We start from the raw sequence: 19,791 nt of genomic DNA, 5'->3' as shown, positions 1-19,791 counted from the left end.
AGGTACTGACAGGAGTCGAGAAGACAGTCCAGAACTGCATCCACCCCCAGGCATAGATGACAACCGACAGTGTGCGCTGTGTCTGATGTATGGTGATGACAGTGCTAACGTAAGTACTTTGGGGTGTGCGGTCCGGGTTAATAAGGACGTCGTGTGACCATCTGTCCTTGGTGTCGGTACCTGATGATTTTTTTTTTTTTTGGTTCTTTTTTTCGGAGCTGGGGACCGAACCCAGGGCCTTGCGCTTCCTAGGCAAGCGCTCTACCACTGAGCTAAATCCCCAACCCCGGTACCTGATGATTTTAATGAGTTTGTGGCACCTAGGATTATTTTTGGTTTTGTTTTCATTTTGAGACAGGGTCTTACCATGTCGCCCAGGCTGGCCAAGAACTTTTGATCCTCCTGCCTCAGCCCCACTTAGTAGCTAGGAATATAGACAACTGGCTCTGTGATTGGCTTTAGAGATTTCTTTAAATTGTAGGGTTTTTAATGTGTATGAATGTTTTACCTGCGTGTGTACTACATGTGGAGGTCAGAAGAGGACGTGGGATCCTCCAGAACAGGAGTTATGGATGCTCGTGAGCCCTGGGAACCCAACCCAGGTTCTTTGCAAGGCATCAAGTGCTCTTAACCACTGAGCCGTCACTCCAGTAATGGCTCTATAGAGTCTTAAATAAGTGATTAGTTGATTTGAAAAGTGATCTGCCATAAATGAAATTACTGATAAGTAATTGTCAAACATACTTGAAGTCTTCATCAGACATAAGTTGTATACACCATAGCCTCTGTTTAATGTAAGTAGCAGAATAGTTACCAGCTCCAGTTCTGACAGACTGCCCGAGGGCGTTGTGTATCTTCCTGCCTGCTAACCTTAGCAAGAGCTTAACCTCAGCAGCCCTCAGTTCCATGCTTAAAGTGAAGATGATCCGAGGCATCATTTGTTTATTTGCTTTTATTTTTTTTTTTTTTTTTCGGAGCTGGGGACCGAACCCAGGGCCTTGCGCTTCCTAGGCAAGCGCTCTACCACTGAGCTAAATCCCCAACCCCTTGCTTTTATTTTTTTGAGTCAGTGTTTCTCTGTGTAGCTCTGGCTGTCCTAGAATTCAATCTGTAGACCAGGCTGGCCTTGAACCCACAGAGCTCCACCTGCCTCTGCCTCCCTACAGGTATGAGCCACTATACCTGGTTCATAAGTTGATTTTTCCCTGGGGGAAAGCTGGGGATTTGAGACAGGGTTTCTCTGTGTAGACTTGGCTGTCCTGGAGCTCATTCTGTAGACCAGGCTGGCGTCAAACTCAGAGCTCTGCCTGTCTCTGCCTCTGTCTTCTTAGTGCTGGGATTAAAGGTGTGCACTGCCCACCTAGGAAATACTCTTAACTTCTGGCCCATGTCTCCATTCCCACAAGGAGATAGGTTTAACCTAGCATGGTTATAAGGATTAAATGATAAAAATATATGTGAAGTTTTTATTTAATGGCTTTACAGTGGGAGCTTAAAATGCATCGTTTGGGGGGAACGTGGGTAGGTATTAGAGTATCTGAGTGCATAAAGACCTGTTTCGGTCCACCTGCACTCTGGGGAAAGGTTTTATTTAGTACGGTCTGGGAGAATTGAATCTTAAATATGGTTTTAAAGAAGTATGTATATTTATGTAAACTTACCATATACTGTTTTTTGTTTTGTTTTGTTTTGTTTTCAATAGAATTATAAAATATTTCCATTTATGGAGAAATTTCGAGAAAGAATGTAGAAGAAAGAATGAAAACTGGATTATGATCTAATCTCTAAAGAATTATAGTTTTTTTTTCGAGGTATCTTGTCTGAGGTCAAACTAACATGAAGTCCTTTGGTTCTGTTCTTTAGGATGCTGGCCGTCTGCTGTACATTGGCCAAAATGAGTGGACGCATGTGAACTGTGCTTTGTGGTCAGCAGAGGTGTTTGAAGATGATGACGGCTCACTAAAGAACGTGCATATGGCTGTGATTAGGGGCAAGCAGCTGGTAAGAACTTACTGTGCGCAGTTATGAAGGAAACCCCCTAGTGGTTTTAGTCTCTTTCTGTGCCCTGGTTTTTGAGGCTTTTGGCAGCACTGTCGGGGCTGGTAAGTAGTGGTGTGTGCTGTAGGCCTGATCCTCTGAAGAAGGAAAAAAGCATCAGCTTAATGCGACAGAATTAGCCCAGAGGCCAAGTTAAATCAGCATTCCGAAGGTCAGAGAGTAAACCCTATGAGCATACATGACAAGGAAGAGAGAGAGAGAGAGAGAGAGAGAGAGAGAGAGAGAGAGAGAGATGTTGTAGCAGCCCAGAGCAGTCACAGTATCACAGCGTTATCGAAGGGGTGATGTCTCAAAGTTGGAGTTTGACTGACCCTAAGGAGTCACCAGAAGGGATGTAGCCAATAGAGTAGCCCAAGCTTGTGGTCCTGGGTCTGTAAGAAAGCAAGATGAGGGCTGGGTGAGGTGGTGGCACACACTTTAATCTCAGCACTCAGGAGGCAGAGGCAAGTGGATCTCTTGAGTTCAAGGCCAGCCTGGTCTACAGAATGAATTTCAGGGCATCCAAGGCTACACGGAGAACCTTGTCTAAAAAAGGGGGGGGGCAAGCAAGCAGGGTGAGTAAGCAGCGCCCTCCATGGCCTGGGCATCAGAATCTGTCCTGTCAGAGTTCCTGCCCTTCCTTGCTTTGGATCATGAACTGTTCCATGGAAGTGTGAATGAAATAACCCTTTCCTCCCCAAGTTGCTTCTGGTCACAATGTTTTCATCACAGCAATAGTAACCCTGAGACAACTAGTTTCTAGTAAAATTTTAGTCAGACTGAGTTGTTTTGGGACGTAACAGCTTTCTTGCAAGGATGTGCTTTTTTTGACATTGTTCTTCATAGTTTCATGTCTAGTAAATCGGCCGTGCGTTATGGGAAAAGTTTGTTTCAGTCCAAAGTTTAAATCCAGTTGCAGTGTTTAAATTATCTAGTTTCCAAGTGTGTTTGTACCCTTTCCCTGTAACTCAGCAGGCTAGCAGTAAAGAGTGAGCACCGGATGCTCAGAAAGGGAGAGCCTATAGAGGTGACGCGTGTCAAAGTGCCTGCCAGTCTAAGCAGGGCTGTTTCTTCTGCCCTTGCAGAGATGTGAATTCTGCCAGAAGCCAGGAGCCACCGTGGGTTGCTGCCTCACATCCTGCACCAGCAACTACCATTTCATGTGTTCCCGTGCCAAGAACTGTGTCTTTCTGGACGATAAAAAAGTGTACTGTCAGCGGCATCGGGATTTGATCAAAGGCGAGGTGAGCTCAGCTGTTTGGTTGCTTCTGTTGAAATTGTTTATAACAGGCTTTATTATCTCAGAGCAGACTTAAGCTCGCAGTAAAATTAGCCAAAGGGTGGGCTTAGACAAATGTCTGATACTGTGTATACATCACTAGTTCAAATTAGTATTTTCATTGTCCTAAGAATTCTGTTTTCTGGCTCTTTTTTTCTGCTTTTCCCCCTAAAACCCACTGATTTTTTAAATTTTATTTTATTATTATTATTTTTTTTGCTAATATCTACAAGTACTTTTACCTTTCATCTAATCAGCTTCTACTTCAAGTTTCTTGTGGTTGCAGTCTTGCAGTTCGTAACCTTTCCGCTTAGCAATAAGCATTGAGGATTCCTCCTCACCCTTGGAAATCTCTAGGAATGTAGGAGGAAATACTGAAAATAGCAAGATGGCAAATGCAGTTTTGTCTCTTTAAGATGTCTGAATACGGGGTTGGGGATTTAGCTCAGTGGTAGAGCGCTTGCCTGGCAAGCGCAAGGCCCTGGGTTCGGTCCCCAGCTCCAAAAAAAAGAAAAAAAAAAGATGTCTGAAGACATCATCTCCTGTTTTGAGAAGCAAAGGGTGGTGATAAAACAGAAGGGCGATTTTAAGATTTGCCTCCAGAGGTTGGGATCTGAAAGTGTAAAGGGACAGTCACTGATGGCAACCTTGGCTCTCATTTAAGGTGGTCCCTGAGAATGGATTTGAAGTCTTCAGAAGAGTGTTTGTAGACTTCGAAGGAATCAGCTTGCGCAGGAAGTTCCTCAACGGCTTGGAACCAGAAAGCGTCCACGTGATGATAGGTACGGGCTGTCAGGGATGGCAAGGCTAGGTTACCATTTGTGCTTTTCTGGCCCTCCCTCGGTTAGAAAGTTTTCTCCTCGTCCTTTCTTCTCACCCCTTCTCCTTTCCTTGCTTAGGCTCAATGACGATCGACTGTTTGGGGATTCTGAATGACCTCTCTGACTGTGAGGATAAACTCTTTCCTATTGGATACCAGTAAGTCCAGTAAAGAGGGCACGGCAGCCCTGCAGCACTGCTCCAACAGCGTGGGTTGTTAAATGTGGAGGGTACTGGGTAGCTGCGGTTAACCATAGTAAACCACCACCAGCCAGTTCTCATTGTTAGTCTCAGGCTGTCCAACACTCACGGTCCCGGGCCTCGGCCTCATGAGTGCTGGGATTATAGGCTTGCATTACTCTGCTTGGCTAAAAGACTGTAAATGTAGTCTGGCTACATAGTGAGAGACCCCATCTCAAAGCAAACAATTTATAACCTGTTGTGTGAATTAAATTGTTGAAGTACTTGACAAGCCGACAATGTAAGATCAAATCCACAAGCACTTGGGAGGGAAGCAGAGGCAGGTGGGTCTCTCTAAGTTTCAGGCCAGCTAGAACCACACGGAGAGCCTTGTACATCTCCCTCTTCAGAACCTCATTTTGGAATGCATACTGCAGTTCTAAATTCCAGCTCTCTTACCACTTGTGTTTGCCTGATAGTTCTCCGTACAGACATGAAGCAGTTGTATTTCCCTTGTTTTGTAGGACTTTACTGACAATGGAGTGCCTTGTGTTTGAGCTGTTTTTAGAGTCTCAAGTTCAGTGCACTGTAAGGCGTTGATCCTTCATGGAAGGCAGTGATGTTATAGTTACTAGTTGTCTTTTTCAGTGGTTTAGAACATTTTACTATTTCTGGTATTGTTTAAAGTCATACAACTTTCTGAGAGCATAAGAAACATCAGGGACTTCACAAAGTTAAAAAACCACCACATTTGAACAATCTCTACCAAGAACCTAAGAAATAAAGCTATATTCTCTGAGTTGAGGAGACCAGAGAACCCATGATGGGGAGAAATTTGGGAAATGATAGGTTGTGCGTATATCGTCTGTTGTGGGTTTTTTTCTTCCCATTTGCTAGGTGTTCTCGGGTATACTGGAGCACCACAGATGCCCGCAAGCGCTGCGTGTACACATGCAAGATCATGGAGTGCCGGCCACCTGTCGTAGAGCCAGATATCAATAGCACGGTTGAGCACGATGACAATAGGACCATTGCCCATAGCCCATCATCATTTATAGGTTAGTCCCAATCCAAGTTGGACTTGAATTTAAGTTTGTGACTATGCACTGGGATTGAAAAATGGCAAAGTCATTTAATTCGGGATACCTCATTTGTTTCCAGTTAGACGTTTATCTAATAGCACTCTGTGTGTGTGTGCATGTGTGTGCGTGTGTATGTGTGTGTGATGTGCATGAGATGTGGCTGAAGACAACTTGTGGGACTCGGTTCTCTCCATTCACCATGGGTTGCAGGGACTGAACTCAGATTTGAGGCCGTTAGCCCATCGCAGCCTGCGAGCCCCGATAGCGAGCTGGCTTTCTATTGATTCATTTGTTAGCTACTTTGACTGAGCTCTTTTAGTTACACGTTTTCATTTATCATAGAAGCTTCATGTAAGGACAGTCAGAGCACAGCTGCAATTCTCAGTCCTCCATCACCAGACCGGCCTCGCTCACAGGCCTCAAGCTCCTGCTATTGCCATGTCATCTCAAAGGTCCCTAGGATTCGAACACCCAGCTACTCCCCTACACAGAGGTCCCCTGGCTGCCGCCCATTGCCTTCTGCAGGTAAAGGACTTCTTTGACTCACTGACCACTCTCTTGGGCAACCTTAACTTTGTGACTTTGACTAACCAAAAAGTTACCTATAACAGGTATATCCAAATGGTTGAACTAGTGACTTGGCACATTTGTTCTGTCCTTGATTGGTCTTCTTTTTTCTCCCTTGTTCAGGAAGTCCTACCCCAACCACTCACGAAATTGTCACAGTCGGTGACCCTCTACTGTCCTCTGGTCTTCGGAGCATTGGCTCTAGGCGTCACAGTACTTCTTCCTTGTCACCACTGCGGTCCAAGCTCCGGATAATGTCTCCAGTGAGAACTGGGAGTGTTTACTCCAGGAGTAGTGTTTCCTCAGTCCCCGGCCTTGGGACTGCTACAGATCCCGAGTCCAGTGCCAAAGCAACGGATCGTGCAGGGCCGCTGAATTCAAGTGCTAATCTAGGGCACAGCACTCCCGTCTCTTCAGGCTCACAGAGGACAGTGGTCACTGGAGGCTCCAAAACTAGTCATCTGGACGGGTCGTCATCCTCAGATGTGAAGCGGTCTAGTGCTTCAGACTTGGCACCCAAAGGCTCCTCATTAAAGGGAGAGAAAAACAGAACTCCAAGTTCCAAGAGCACAGATGGATCTGCACATAACACAGCTTACTCTGGAATTCCTAAACTGGCACCACAGGTTCTTAATGCAGCTCCTGGGGAACTAAACGTTAGCAAAATTGGCACTTTTGCCGAAGCCTCTACAGTGCCATTTTCTAAAGAAACAGTCTCCTACCCACAGCTCCACTTAAGGGGACAAAGAAGTGACAGAGACCAGCACATGGATTCTACCCAGTCAGTAAAACCCTCTCCAAATGAAGATGGCGAAATCAAAACCTTGAAGCTCCCTGGTGTGGGCCACAGGCCATCCATTCTGCATGAACATGTAGGGTCTAGTTCCAGAGATAGGAGACAGAAAGGGAAAAAGTCTTCTAAAGAGACTTGCAAAGAAAAGCATTCCAGTAAATCCTTTTTGGAACCTGGTCAGGTGACAACTGGTGAGGAAGGAAACCTAAAGCCAGAGTTTGCTGATGAGGTGTTGACTCCTGGGTTTCTTGGGCAACGGCCATGTAATAATGTTTCATCTGATAAGACTGGGGATAAAGTCCTTCCTCTTTCAGGAGTCCCTAAAGGTCAATCCACACAAGTGGAAGGATCTTCCAAGGAGTTACAGGCACCCCGGAAGTGCTCGGTCAAAGTGACACCTCTGAAAATGGAAAGTGAGAATCAGTCCAAAAACACCCAGAAAGAAAGCGGCCCTGGTTCCCCTGCACACATGGAGTCAGCGTGTCCAGCAGAGCCAGCCTCAGCTTCCAGAAGTCCGGGAGCTGGCCCAGGGGTTCAACCAAGCCCCAACAATACCTCATCCCAAGATCCTCAAAGCAACAACTATCAGAATCTTCCAGAACAGGACAGAAACCTGATGATTCCAGATGGCCCCAAGCCTCAGGAGGATGGCTCTTTCAAAAGGCGGTACCCCCGCCGCAGCGCGCGTGCGCGGTCTAACATGTTCTTTGGGCTCACCCCACTCTATGGAGTCAGGTCTTACGGTGAAGAAGACATTCCATTCTACAGCAGTTCCACTGGGAAGAAGCGAGGAAAGAGATCAGCAGAAGGCCAGGTAGACGGGGCCGATGACTTGAGCACTTCGGATGAAGACGACTTATACTATTACAACTTCACCAGGACAGTGATTTCTTCTGGTGGGGACGAGCGTCTGGCATCCCATAATTTATTTCGGGAGGAGGAACAATGCGATCTTCCAAAAATTTCACAGTTGGATGGTGTGGATGACGGGACAGAGAGTGACACCAGTGTCACTGCCACAAGCAGGAAAAGCAGCCAGATTCCAAAGAGAAATGGGAAAGAAAATGGAACCGAAAACTTAAAGATTGATCGGCCCGAAGATGCTGGCGAGAAAGAGCATGTCATTAAGAGTGCTGTTGGCCACAAAAACGAGCCAAAGCTGGATAACTGCCACTCTGTGAGCAGAGTGAAAGCGCAGGGCCAGGATTCCCTGGAAGCTCAGCTCAGCTCCCTGGAGTCGAGCCGCAGGGTCCACACAAGTACCCCCTCAGACAAAAACTTACTGGACACCTACAACACCGAGCTCCTGAAGTCAGACTCTGACAATAACAACAGCGACGACTGTGGAAACATCCTGCCTTCAGACATCATGGACTTTGTACTAAAGAATACTCCGTCTATGCAGGCTCTGGGTGAGAGCCCGGAGTCCTCTTCCTCTGAGCTCTTGACTCTTGGTGAAGGACTGGGTCTCGACAGTAATCGGGAAAAGGATATGGGTCTTTTTGAAGTGTTCTCTCAGCAGCTGCCAGCAACAGAGCCTGTGGACAGTAGTGTCTCCTCCTCCATCTCAGCAGAGGAGCAGTTTGAGCTGCCTCTTGAGCTGCCGTCTGACCTCTCTGTCCTGACCACCCGCAGTCCCACCGTCCCCAGCCAGAATCCCAGTAGACTGGCCGTAATCTCAGATTCAGGGGAGAAGCGAGTGACCATCACAGAAAAGTCAGTCGCCTCTACCGAGGGCGACCCAGCCCTGCTGAGTCCGGGAGTAGACCCTGCTCCCGAAGGCCACATGACTCCTGACCACTTCATCCAAGGACACATGGATGCTGACCATATCTCCAGCCCTCCCTGTGGATCAGTGGAACAAGGTCATGGCAACAACCAGGATTTAACTAGAAACAGTAGCACTCCTGGCCTTCAGGTACCTGTTTCCCCCACTGTTCCCATCCAGAACCAGAAGTATGTGCCCAATTCTACTGATAGCCCCGGCCCATCTCAGATCTCTAATGCAGCTGTCCAGACCACTCCACCCCACCTGAAACCAGCCACTGAGAAACTTATTGTTGTTAATCAGAACATGCAGCCACTTTATGTTCTCAGACTCTTCCAAACGGAGTGACCCAAAAAATCCAGTTGACCTCTCCTGTTAGTTCTACACCCAATGTGATGGAGACAAATACCTCGGTATTGGGGCCCATGGGAAGTGGGCTCACCCTAACCACAGGACTAAATCCAAGCTTGCCACCTTCTCAGTCTCTGTTCCCTCCTGCTAGCAAAGGACTGCTCTCCATGCCTCATCACCAGCACTTACATTCCTTCCCTGCAGCTGCTCAAAGTAGTTTCCCACCCAACATCAGCAGTCCTCCTTCAGGCCTACTTATTGGGGTTCAGCCTCCTCCAGATCCCCAGCTTTTGGGTTCAGAAGCCAACCAGAGGACAGACCTTACTACTACAGTGACCACTCCATCCTCTGGACTCAAGAAAAGACCCATATCTCGTCTGCACACTCGAAAGAATAAAAAACTTGCTCCCTCTAGTGCCCCTTCAAATATTGCCCCTTCTGATGTGGTTTCTAACATGACACTGATTAACTTCACACCCTCCCAGCTTTCAAACCACCCCAGTCTGTTAGACTTGGGGTCACTTAACCCTTCATCTCACCGAACTGTCCCCAACATCATTAAACGATCTAAATCTGGCATCATGTATTTTGAACAGGCACCCCTGTTACCCCCACAGAGTGTGGGTGGAACCACTGCCACAGGGGCGGGCTCATCAACGATAAGCCAAGATACTAGCCACCTCACGTCTGGGCCTGTGTCTGCCTTGGCATCCGGTTCGTCCGTCCTGAATGTGGTGTCCATGCAAACTACAACAACCCCTACAAGTAGCACATCAGTTCCAGGACATGTCACCTTAGCCAACCAGAGGTTGCTTGGGACCCCAGATATTGGCTCAATAAGTCATCTTCTAATCAAAGCCAGCCACCAGAGCCTGGGCATTCAGGACCAGCCTGTGGCTTTACCACAAAGTTCAGGAATGTTCCCCCAGCTGGGGACCTCACAGACTCCCTCTGCTGCTGCAATGACAGCAGCATCTAGTATCTGCGTGCTCCCCTCTTCTCAGACTGCAGGCATGACAGCTGCATCCCCTCCCGGGGAGGCTGAAGAACACTATAAGCTACAGCGAGTAAACCAGCTCCTAGCTGGCAAAACTGGTACCCTGTCTTTGCAGCGGGATCGGGATCCTGATTCTGCTCCGGGGACCCAGCCATCCAACTTCACCCAGACAGCAGAAGCTCCTAACGGTGTGAGGCTAGAGCAGAACAAGACTTTGCCCTCAGCTAAGCAAGCCAGCTCCACCTCTCCAGGGAGTTCCCCATCCTCTGGACAGCAGTCAGGAAGTTCCTCAGTGCCAGGTCCCACTAAACCAAAACCAAAAGTCAAACGGATTCAGCTGCCCCTAGACAAGGGGAGTGGTAAGAAGCACAAAGTTTCCCATTTGCGGACCAGTTCTGAAGCACACATTCCACACCGAGAAGCCAACCCAGCGCCCCAGCCCTCAGTTAAGCGGTAAGTGATGTGCAACTTAATTCCGCAGCTGTGGACTTGTGTGCCCTGGGTGTGAGTCGGCTGCAAGGCACTGACATGGTACTCGAGCAAGAGTTTTCAGCACTTAGGCTTTTGGTAGTGATCAGAGAGCAAAGACCAGCTTCTCAGTGCATGGTTTGACTGGGGACTGCAGCATTGATTGTCCTTTACTTTGATTTATTTCAGACACAGTGCTCACATTGGGTCTCTTTCTGTTCTGCCGAGGTTTGCGGGGATGTGAGGGAATGATAGTCTTGTCAGACGAACAAGGGCTCCTAAGTCTCATGGAGCCCTCTGTGTTTTAACAACCTCATTGGAAGTATAACATAAAAAGAATAGAGGACATTTCCCTTCCCCTTCTGCCCTCTTACCAGCTTTTGTGACCATGGTTACTGTTGCAGGCTTATGAATTTTATGTGCCCAATGCATATTTGCTGACAGTTGCTTGAAAAGATCAATTCTTTCTTGTAGGACTCCTAGGGCGGACAGGGAGCAGCAGGATGCAGCTGGAGTGGAACAGCCATCACAGAAGGAGTGTGGGCAGCCTGCAGGGTGAGCTGCAGATGACTGTTTACCACATGTAAAACAGGCTCCCTCCTGACTTGCACTGGTTCTGTTTTGTTGTCAAGAGCGTTCTTGATAGGCATCACTTGGTATGGATAGATGTCTTTAATCCCAGAACTGGGGAAATGTAGGCTAACCTCTGAGTGTGAAGCAATAAAAGCCACATACTGAGACACGCCCACCGGTCCACCCACCACCACCACCACCACCCCCACCCCCCCAAAAAAAAAAAAAAAAAAAAAAAAATCTTTTTGTTTTGATAAAACTAAGTAGTTTAGGAACTAAATACAGACAGGCTTATAAAACAAAAACGAGGTAGAATAAATTTATATTTATTATTTATGTGTGTGTATGTGTGCACTTGTATAGCATACATGTAGAGAGGTCAGAGAACAATTTTGTGCCATCCTTTCTCTCCTCCTGCCTTGATATAGGCTCTAAAGATCAAACTCAGGCGGCCAGGCTCGCACAGCGAGTCATTTTACTCTGAGCCATCTTGCTGGCCCACCTTACCCTCCCCCCATTTTTTTCTTTTTCTAAGCTAGGATTATTTAAATAATTTCTATTGGTTCCTGTTTGCCCTGCTCCCCACTTCTCAGTCCGTCCCTAGGCGTGGCTTTGGTGATGGTTGGGTAGGGCTTTGTTGCTTTGGTTTTTATTATTCTTATGTACTTTGGTGTCTCACCGGCATGCATGTCTCTGTGAGGGTGTCAGATCCCCTGGAACAGGAGATACACACAGTTGTGAGCTCCCCTGTGGGTGCTGGAACTTGAACCCTGGCCCTCTGGAAGAGCAGCCAATACTCTTAACCACCGGAGCATCTCTCCAGCCCCCTGGTTTGGTTTTACTCTGCAGATATCTCTATGTGTGTGCACTCTTCGTAAACGTGTGTGTACTCTTACATTACATGGATGCCTGCTGTAATTCCCGTTCATGTTTTTGCCCGTGCTTATTTTTATATACCTCTTCCGGGGCGTGCGTGCGTGCGTGCGTGCGTGCGTGCGTGCTGTGTTCCAAGTGTACTTGGGCTGTTTCAGGAGTTATTAAATCAGAAAAGGTGAAAGTAGATGGTACCACCGGCTCATGCAGCTTAGCTGTGTTTTCAGTCAACTTAAATTCTGTATCACTGTCCTGAGAGGTGGCTTTGTATTTTTCCTACTGTAAGATCATGAGAAGAATTTCAGAGATACAGTCCACAGTCTCAAAGTCAGATACTTTTTGGCACCATTTGGGGAGAAATTTCGTAAAGCATGGTCTTAGGGCCGGAGAGATAAGGCGTAGGTAAGGATGCCCTGACAGAGCACCCGGGCTTGGATACCATGCATCTCCGGCGTCTGTGAGCACCACACAGTCACAGTCCACCCACGCACACTCAACATCTTAAAGCTGACCAGCTGGCCTAAATCTGATTCCCGAATCTCAGTGGGAGGGACACCCGGGCATGCACACACACCCCAATAATAAATACAAATTTTAAAGCTCTTTATGCACATTTTCTTGGTAGTTGTTTTAAATAACTGATGGAGTATGTGGCAGATTGTAAACGGTTGTTTTTATCTTTGAGTTGAAAGCCAGCTGGCCTTGTCTCTCATGTCTGGTTTTCTTTTCATTCAGACCTGCGGCTGCTCTCCCAGAGATCCAGGCAACACAGAATCCAGCAAATGAGCAAGAAAACGCAGGTATGTGGTTGACTACGGTTAGAGTGCAGAGCTCTAAAGCTAGAAGAACTGTGTAAAAATCATGTGCTGGGCATGGCGGCACACTCGTGTAACCCAGCATGTGGAAAGATGAGACAGAACTGGGAGTTCAAGGCCAGACTGAGCTGCACAGTAGGCTCGAGGGCAGCCTGTGCTATGTCACAGCCTAAAATACAAGAGAATCGATGCATTGTCTCCTGATAGTCTCGCTGGGAGGGAAACAGCTAAGGTCTCAAGAGCTAAGCTGCGATGTGAGGTTGGAGGGTCCCGGCGTCTTCAGTTGTGTTGTCTTCATTGACCTAGTGCTTTAGGGTAGCCCAGGCTAGCATTGACCATCCTCCCTCAGCCTCAAAACAGTAGGGTTATGGGCAGGCATCACCACACCTGGCTCCGTTCTCTTACCTTTAAAAAGGAGCCCAGCTAGGCTTGGTGTAGCCTCAGTACTTGGGAGGCAGAGACAGACAGCATAGCCAACACAGCAAGCTCCTCGGCCATGCTGGGCTACAGACCAAAAGAGTCAATAATGACACCTACCTCGGTGGTGGTTAGGGTGCCATGAGATGATATGGGTGAAGTTCTAGAAGACTGTCTGGGAATACCATGCTCCACACATAGGAAGGGGGATTTGTGTTTGCTTTGGCCTGACCTTGATCCTATTGACAGCAGTTATGTATGAAAAAGGAAGATCACATTGTCATACCAGAAGCTCTGCTGCAAAAAAGAAATCTATTAAATATACCACCATATGTGTGCATACACACACACACACACACACACACACACACACACACACACACACACACACACACACACACACACACACACCATTTTAGTACCCAGGGCAAGTTCTTGAGCCTCGGCGCTCTTACTGGTGAATGGTGATAGCACTAGATACAGCATGTCCCCAAAAATGCATGTAGAGGAAGTGGTTCTCAACCTCCCTGGTGCTGTGACCTTCATGCTGTGGTGACCCCCCCCCAAAACCATAAAATGATTCTTGTTGTTACTTTGTAACTGTAATTTTGCTAGTGTCATTAATAGTAATGCAAATACCTGTGTTTCCCAGTGGTCTTGGGCAAGCCCTGTGAAAGGGTCGTCTGTTAGGAACCGCTGGTGCAGACCATTCTGCACATAGCACTGGGAGCACTCTGGCTTTAGCAGACACTTTTTTCCGTCATAGAACCGAAAGCAATGGAAGAAGAAGAGAGCAGTTTCAGCTCTCCTCTGATGCTTTGGCTCCAGCAAGAACAAAAGAGAAAGGAAAGCATTACTGAGAGGAAGCCCAAGAAAGGACTGGTTTTTGAGATTTCGAGTGATGACGGCTTTCAGATCTGTGCGGAAAGTATCGAAGGTGAGTGGCTCGTTGGGTCAGCCTCTCATCAGGCCTGCTGCTGGTGCCCCTCTGCTCAGGGGAGCTTCCCTTGTTGAAGAACCACGATTATTCTTGAGGGTACTGAGAGCTGCTCTTCTCCACACCTCCTGCAGTGCTGTCTCCTCTCTGTGGCTCTCTCCTTCATGGCTACCAGCTCCTCCTGTTCTGCCTGCTGCAGCAGGGAGGCTCTTTACAAATGTTATGATCCGGTCTCAGCCATTTAGCCCCGAGCTCTCAGTAAAGGCTGTGGTTTTAGTGACGGCCTCCTAGGCAGTAAGTACTAGGAAAGTTGAAAGAAATGAAAGATCACTGGGTGAGTTGGGGCTGTCCAAAACCTGGGAAGAGGACCAAACAACAGAGCCATTGAAAGGTGGATCTGGAATTTGGGTTAGCCAAAGAGGCATGCAGGGAGCTTTGCACAAAGAGAATGTAACAAAGTTAGAAAAACTCTGGTTTTCAGTAATATTGGATGGAAAATGACTTTGAACAGTGAAAGGGAAACTGGAAGGTGAGTTAGGCACAAGCTGGCAAGAGAGTCCATAGTGACAACCGCTGAGGCCTGTGACATAATTCAGGAAGCTCCGTGTGTGTGCCAGCTCCTTACAAGACAGGCCGAAACCAGGTCTGATACAACTTTTTAAAAATTAAATAAACATGGCTGGGGTGCAGATGAGTGTGAAAGTTCTTATCTAGCATGTAAAGAGCCTTAGGTTTGATCCCCAACACCTTGGAGGAGACTGAGAGCTACTGGGAGGCGTGGAATTCTTGAATATTGCTATTGCAGAAATGCCAGGTAATAAAGACCACATGGGAAAAGAAAGGAAGTAAGGACTTGGTGACTACGTGGGTATAAGTAAAGAGAGAACAGACAAAGGGACTCGGGCCTGGATGTGGCCATGCAGGCTTCTAATCCCAGTCGCTACAGATCGAGAGGCAGAGGGCTACTTGAACCCAAGAGTCCAATCTAGACCACCCTAGGCAGCACAGTAAGAATTTTCTAATTAAATAAGTAAGAAAGGATTTGAAAGTATGAGTCCTTAAGCTGGGTGGTGGTGGCACATGCCTTTAATTCCCAGCACTTAGGGAACAGTGGCAAGACAGATCTCTGTGAGTTTGAGACCAGCTTGGTTTATAGAAAATTCCAGGAGAAGCAGGGCTCTCCTGTCTCTCTCAAAACCCTGTCCCTCCACCCCCCAAAAAGGAAGTGTGAGTCCTAAAAAAAAAAATACACAGGTGAACATGTATGAAGATTTAACGAGGCTGAAAGTGAACTCGGTGTGCTGGAGCGTCCCTGCAACCCCACCACTCTGGAAGCAGAACCAGGAAGATTGCCACACAGTCAAGGCCAATTTGGGCAATGTAGTGAATTCCCAGCTAGCCTGGGCTACAATATGAAACCTTGTCTCATTCATTCATTCGTTCATTCATTCATTCATATATTTACATATAAAATGATCCCTGTCCTTTTGTTAGAACTCACTCTAGATCAGACTGACCTCAAACTCACTGGGATCCATGGGCTTCTGCTTCTAGAGATGAGATTGAAGGCAGACACCACCACACTTATCCTTGCTAACCTTTTAAAGAAATTAACTTTAAGGTTAGGAATGGTGATACATCAAGAGACGTGGATACTCTGGGGATTCAGGCGGTATGAGACTCTGGCTGCTCTGGCCCGTGGTGTACCTGGTCGCTCCTCACATACCGAACTGACTGAGGATAGCAGGGCACCGACGTCAGCCGCAGGGTGATTCTCCACACCAGGGACTGCACGCTGATGCCAGTGAGACACGATGGTACAAATTCTCTTCTGCCTACACTGTTCTTCTCTTTCCTTTCAGATGCCTGGAAGTCACTGACAGATAAAGTCCAGGAAGCACGGTCAAACGCCCGCCTGAAGCAACTCTCATTCGCAGGTAATGGCTGCTGCTGCTGTCATCTTGCCACAACCTCCTAATATTCTGGCGTCTTGTTAGTGTAAGCCACAGAATTGAATCTTCAACTACTTAAAAACTATTTCAACAGATAGTTCAGGACCTTAGGATGTAACTCGTACACCATCCAGCTTACCCATTTGCATACAGTTCAGTGGCTTGCAGTGTCTCTGCAGGTCTGCGTTACTATCTTACGACCTTAGCTCATTCCTCACCATGGCGCCTGTGGATCTGCCTAGTCTGGCTGTTCACACGAGGGAATCGTAATCTGTGACTGTCTTCTTTCACTCCGTGCTTTTAGAGTCCTTTCTACCCTAGGACGTGGGGCTCAGTGGTTACGCTCAACTCCCTCAAGGCTTGAGTTCAGTCCCTAACGCCTCATCAGTAGGGTTTTATTTCTAAATGTGCCACAGACAGGAGAACTTCATCTTTGTTGGCATAGAGAGCTCATTCACAATAAACACTTCATCCCCTATCTAATAATAATAGTGCCAGAATCTTTTTGCAGTACTGGGGATCTAAGTACTAAGATGTCAGACCATACTAGGCAAGTACTCCATCCAGCCATTTTTAGAGGCCCTGAGAAATAATATTGTTGTTAAAATACTGTATACTTAATAAAGATGTGTACACCGTGAGTGTTTGCTACTGCAGAAAGAACCTTGACAGTGATTACAGAACCTCGATTACAGTGTCTTGTTTCTTTAAAATGCCTTTTAGCTATCCATGCCAGAACATTTATACAATGTGCTGGCATATTGGTTTTTACTATTTTACTGGGTTTTTATGCATCTACCTTCCTTCTAACCCTATTCCACCCTAATCCCTCCCAATCCCCTGACACCAGGTAGAAGAGAAAGAAGGTTAGAGGGGTAAGGAGGTGTAGACCTGTTTAAGCTCTTCCTGCTGATTAGGGACAATGAGTTCCTTGAGGCAAGTCCAATATACGTTGTCAGGAAAGCTCCAATTCCTTCTTCTCTCTTTGCTCATGAACACTGACGTCTGTAACAGCAGCAACCGGGGGCAGCAGGGGCAGCGGGAGCAGCAGGGGAAGCGGCATCTGCCCCTCTCATCTTCTGAGACCTCCCACCTCTCTTGGGGCTCTGGCTTTTATCTCCTCCCCAGAGTCCCCAGAATTCCAAACATAAGCAATCTGCATGACAACAACCATGCCCCTCCTAGAGCATAAGACAGCCATATTAGTAGCTGTGAACCCACACCTGGGGTTGAAACAAAAACATACTCACATAACTGGGTTTTTTAAGAAACCAAAGTTCTCACCATAAAATAAAGAGAAAAGCGGAATGCTTATACCATTGTGAAGATGAGGTGTGTTGAGTTCTCAGAGTGCTGACCTAGTATATACAAGGCTGATGTTCAACTTTCCCAAAGATAAAACAACCCTTGTGATTCCTACGTTGGGTGGCCATTGTGAGCATGAGGTGAGGTGGCATGTGGCACCTCTCTACATTCAGCACACAGGAGTTGGGCCAGAGCTTGGTGAGAGCAATTTATGATAGCCGTTCATCACACTGACAGATGGCTCACTAGCATTCTAAGGCTAATTCTAAATGTCTGATGTCCCTGACCCCTGGGCTGCCTCCGGCTGCTACTTGCTAACACAGCCGTTTGTTAATGCTGCACAGCTTCCTGTTGGCTACACCGCTTACCACCCTGGTGCCTTTCAATCCGTAGGTGTGAACGGTTTGAGGATGCTGGGGATTCTCCACGATGCGGTGGTGTTTCTGATTGAGCAGCTGTCTGGTGCCAAGCACTGTCGGAATTACAAATTCCGTTTCCACAAACCAGAAGAGGCCAATGAACCCCCCTTGAACCCTCACGGCTCAGCCAGGGCTGAAGTCCACCTGAGGCAAGTTCTGTTTGTCTGATAAGCGTTTGAGGTCCTGGCTTTGTTATCTAATGACAGCTCTTGTCCCACTTGCCTTCTGAGATCTTTGGTAGCAACGGCACCATCTTGACTCCTTTATTAGAAAGTTTCTCTAAAAACAAACCTTAATCTTTTGGCTCCAGGAAGTCAGCATTTGACATGTTTAACTTCCTGGCTTCTAAACATCGACAGCCCCCTGAGTACAACCCTAATGACGAGGAAGAGGAAGAGGTGCAGCTGAAGTCCGCACGGTACGTGGGCGTGCCCAGTCATCTGACACCTCAGGATCCTGCAGCTCTTGCGTTGAACACGAGTTTAACGCAATGTACAGTAGACTGCTGCTCCTCCTAGCAGGCTGTGATGAGGGACAGTCATTAGTATTTGTGATTTGTTAATAGTCATCGGAACTCCACTCTTCAGCTGGGCATGGTGGTACACACCTATAATCCCAGCACTCAGGATTTAGAAGCAAGAGTGTCTCAGGTTTAAGATCAACCCAGCTACGACATTCCCAGCTTAAGTTAAAAGCCCGCCCGGGTTACATAAGACCCTGTCTCAAAGAAAACTAACAAACAGAAGTGTGCGAGGCCAGTCGTGGGGTGGCAGTTTCCTGGTGACATTTGGAAGACTGAGTCACAGTTTACACTGAGGTAGCAGTAGCTAGCTGGTAACAAAAATATGAAATAGAAGACATTTGAATAATTGCAGGGTGCACATTTTCTTTATCAGTAATCTATCCTAGTAACTGTTCATGTGACACCAGGCACCACTGTGCTAAAGGGCTGTGCGGACTAATGAGGAACTACTGAGCGTGGGCACGTGCCTGTGGCCCCAGCACTCGAGAGGCTGAGGCAGGAGTGTGTTGCCTCAAGTTCCAGGTTAGCCTGGGTCACAAAGACCTTGTCTCGAGAAAGCCACCGTGAATTAAGGTGCAGTGAGGTCTCAGGAGGCAGGGAGAGAGTCTGAGTCACTCTTAGCAGAAAGTGAGCAAGTGGGCTCACCCTCAGCCCACTCCTCAGAACAGAGTTCATAACGCCATTCCTCTCCCTCAGGAGGGCCACAAGCATGGATCTCCCGATGCCCATGCGGTTCCGGCACTTAAAAAAGACGTCTAAGGAGGCGGTTGGTGTCTACAGGTAAGGCTGTGGTTGTAGAGTTTCAGAAAACTAACATTTTTCCAAATAAAGTGGACCAAATGCTAGAATGACATCTGTCCTTCGGTTGAGGTTTCTGTAGATTTATTGCAGGGCACACCACACTCCTGCAGTGCTTGGTGGAGTGGTCCTTAAGTGTTTAGTAATCTGTCAGTACAGTTCACACAAGTGAGGTAGGGCCACACTTTCTTCGCATATTCACACAATTAATTAATTTGGAAAGTTTGTGTTTTGCTGTCTGGAGAGATGGCTTGACCATTAGAAACACTCCCTGCCCCTGCAGAGGCCCTAAGTCTGGTTTCCAGCAGTTGCTGGCTGCTGTCTGTAACTACAGCTCCTTCTGACCGCCACAGGCAGCAGACATGTACATATGCAGGCAAAACACCCATGCACAGAAAAGGTAAATTAAAAACTTTTTTTTTAAAGATTTATTCATTTATTATACATAAGTACACTGTAGCTGTCTTCAGACACACCAGAAGAGGGCATCGGATCTCTTTACAGATGGTTGTGAGCCACCATGTGGTTGCTGGGACTTGAACTCAGGTCCTCTGGAAGAGCAGTCGGGTGCTCTTAACCGCTGAGCCATCTCTCCAGTCCCCCTAAAAACTTTTTTAAAGGAAATTTGTGCCTATTTTTTCCGGTCTCCATGACCTAGGTCTCCCATCCACGGTCGGGGTCTTTTCTGTAAGAGAAACATTGATGCAGGAGAGATGGTGATTGAGTACGCCGGCAACGTCATCCGCTCCATCCAGACGGACAAGCGTGAGAAGTACTACGACAGCAAGGTGCGTGCTGCAGCTTACTCCCTGGGTCCTTCTGCTGCTGTAGGTAGGGG

The 19,791-nt window shown here is 47.3% G+C and overlaps 1 protein-coding gene across 1 annotated transcript in view; it reads left to right on the top strand.

Moving 5' to 3' along the window:
• Kmt2a (lysine methyltransferase 2A) overlaps positions 1 to 19,791 on the top strand; it is a 79,783-nt gene that overhangs the window by 54,307 nt on the left and 5,685 nt on the right. The window contains 17 exon segments of the mRNA XM_032910990.1: positions 3 to 109; positions 1,864 to 2,001; positions 3,123 to 3,281; positions 3,981 to 4,098; positions 4,216 to 4,294; positions 5,213 to 5,373; positions 5,740 to 5,922; positions 6,088 to 8,847; positions 8,850 to 10,326; positions 10,816 to 10,896; positions 12,523 to 12,587; positions 13,786 to 13,956; positions 15,819 to 15,893; positions 17,607 to 17,781; positions 17,943 to 18,050; positions 18,852 to 18,935; positions 19,612 to 19,741. Of these exon segments, the coding sequence (XP_032766881.1) occupies positions 3 to 109; positions 1,864 to 2,001; positions 3,123 to 3,281; positions 3,981 to 4,098; positions 4,216 to 4,294; positions 5,213 to 5,373; positions 5,740 to 5,922; positions 6,088 to 8,847; positions 8,850 to 10,326; positions 10,816 to 10,896; positions 12,523 to 12,587; positions 13,786 to 13,956; positions 15,819 to 15,893; positions 17,607 to 17,781; positions 17,943 to 18,050; positions 18,852 to 18,935; positions 19,612 to 19,741 (6,071 nt within the window).

This window comes from Rattus rattus, chromosome 8 (assembly GCF_011064425.1).
Source record: "Rattus rattus isolate New Zealand chromosome 8, Rrattus_CSIRO_v1, whole genome shotgun sequence".
Lineage (NCBI taxonomy): Eukaryota > Metazoa > Chordata > Mammalia > Rodentia > Muridae > Rattus > Rattus rattus.
This window is presented reverse-complemented; position numbering and strand designations above follow the sequence as displayed.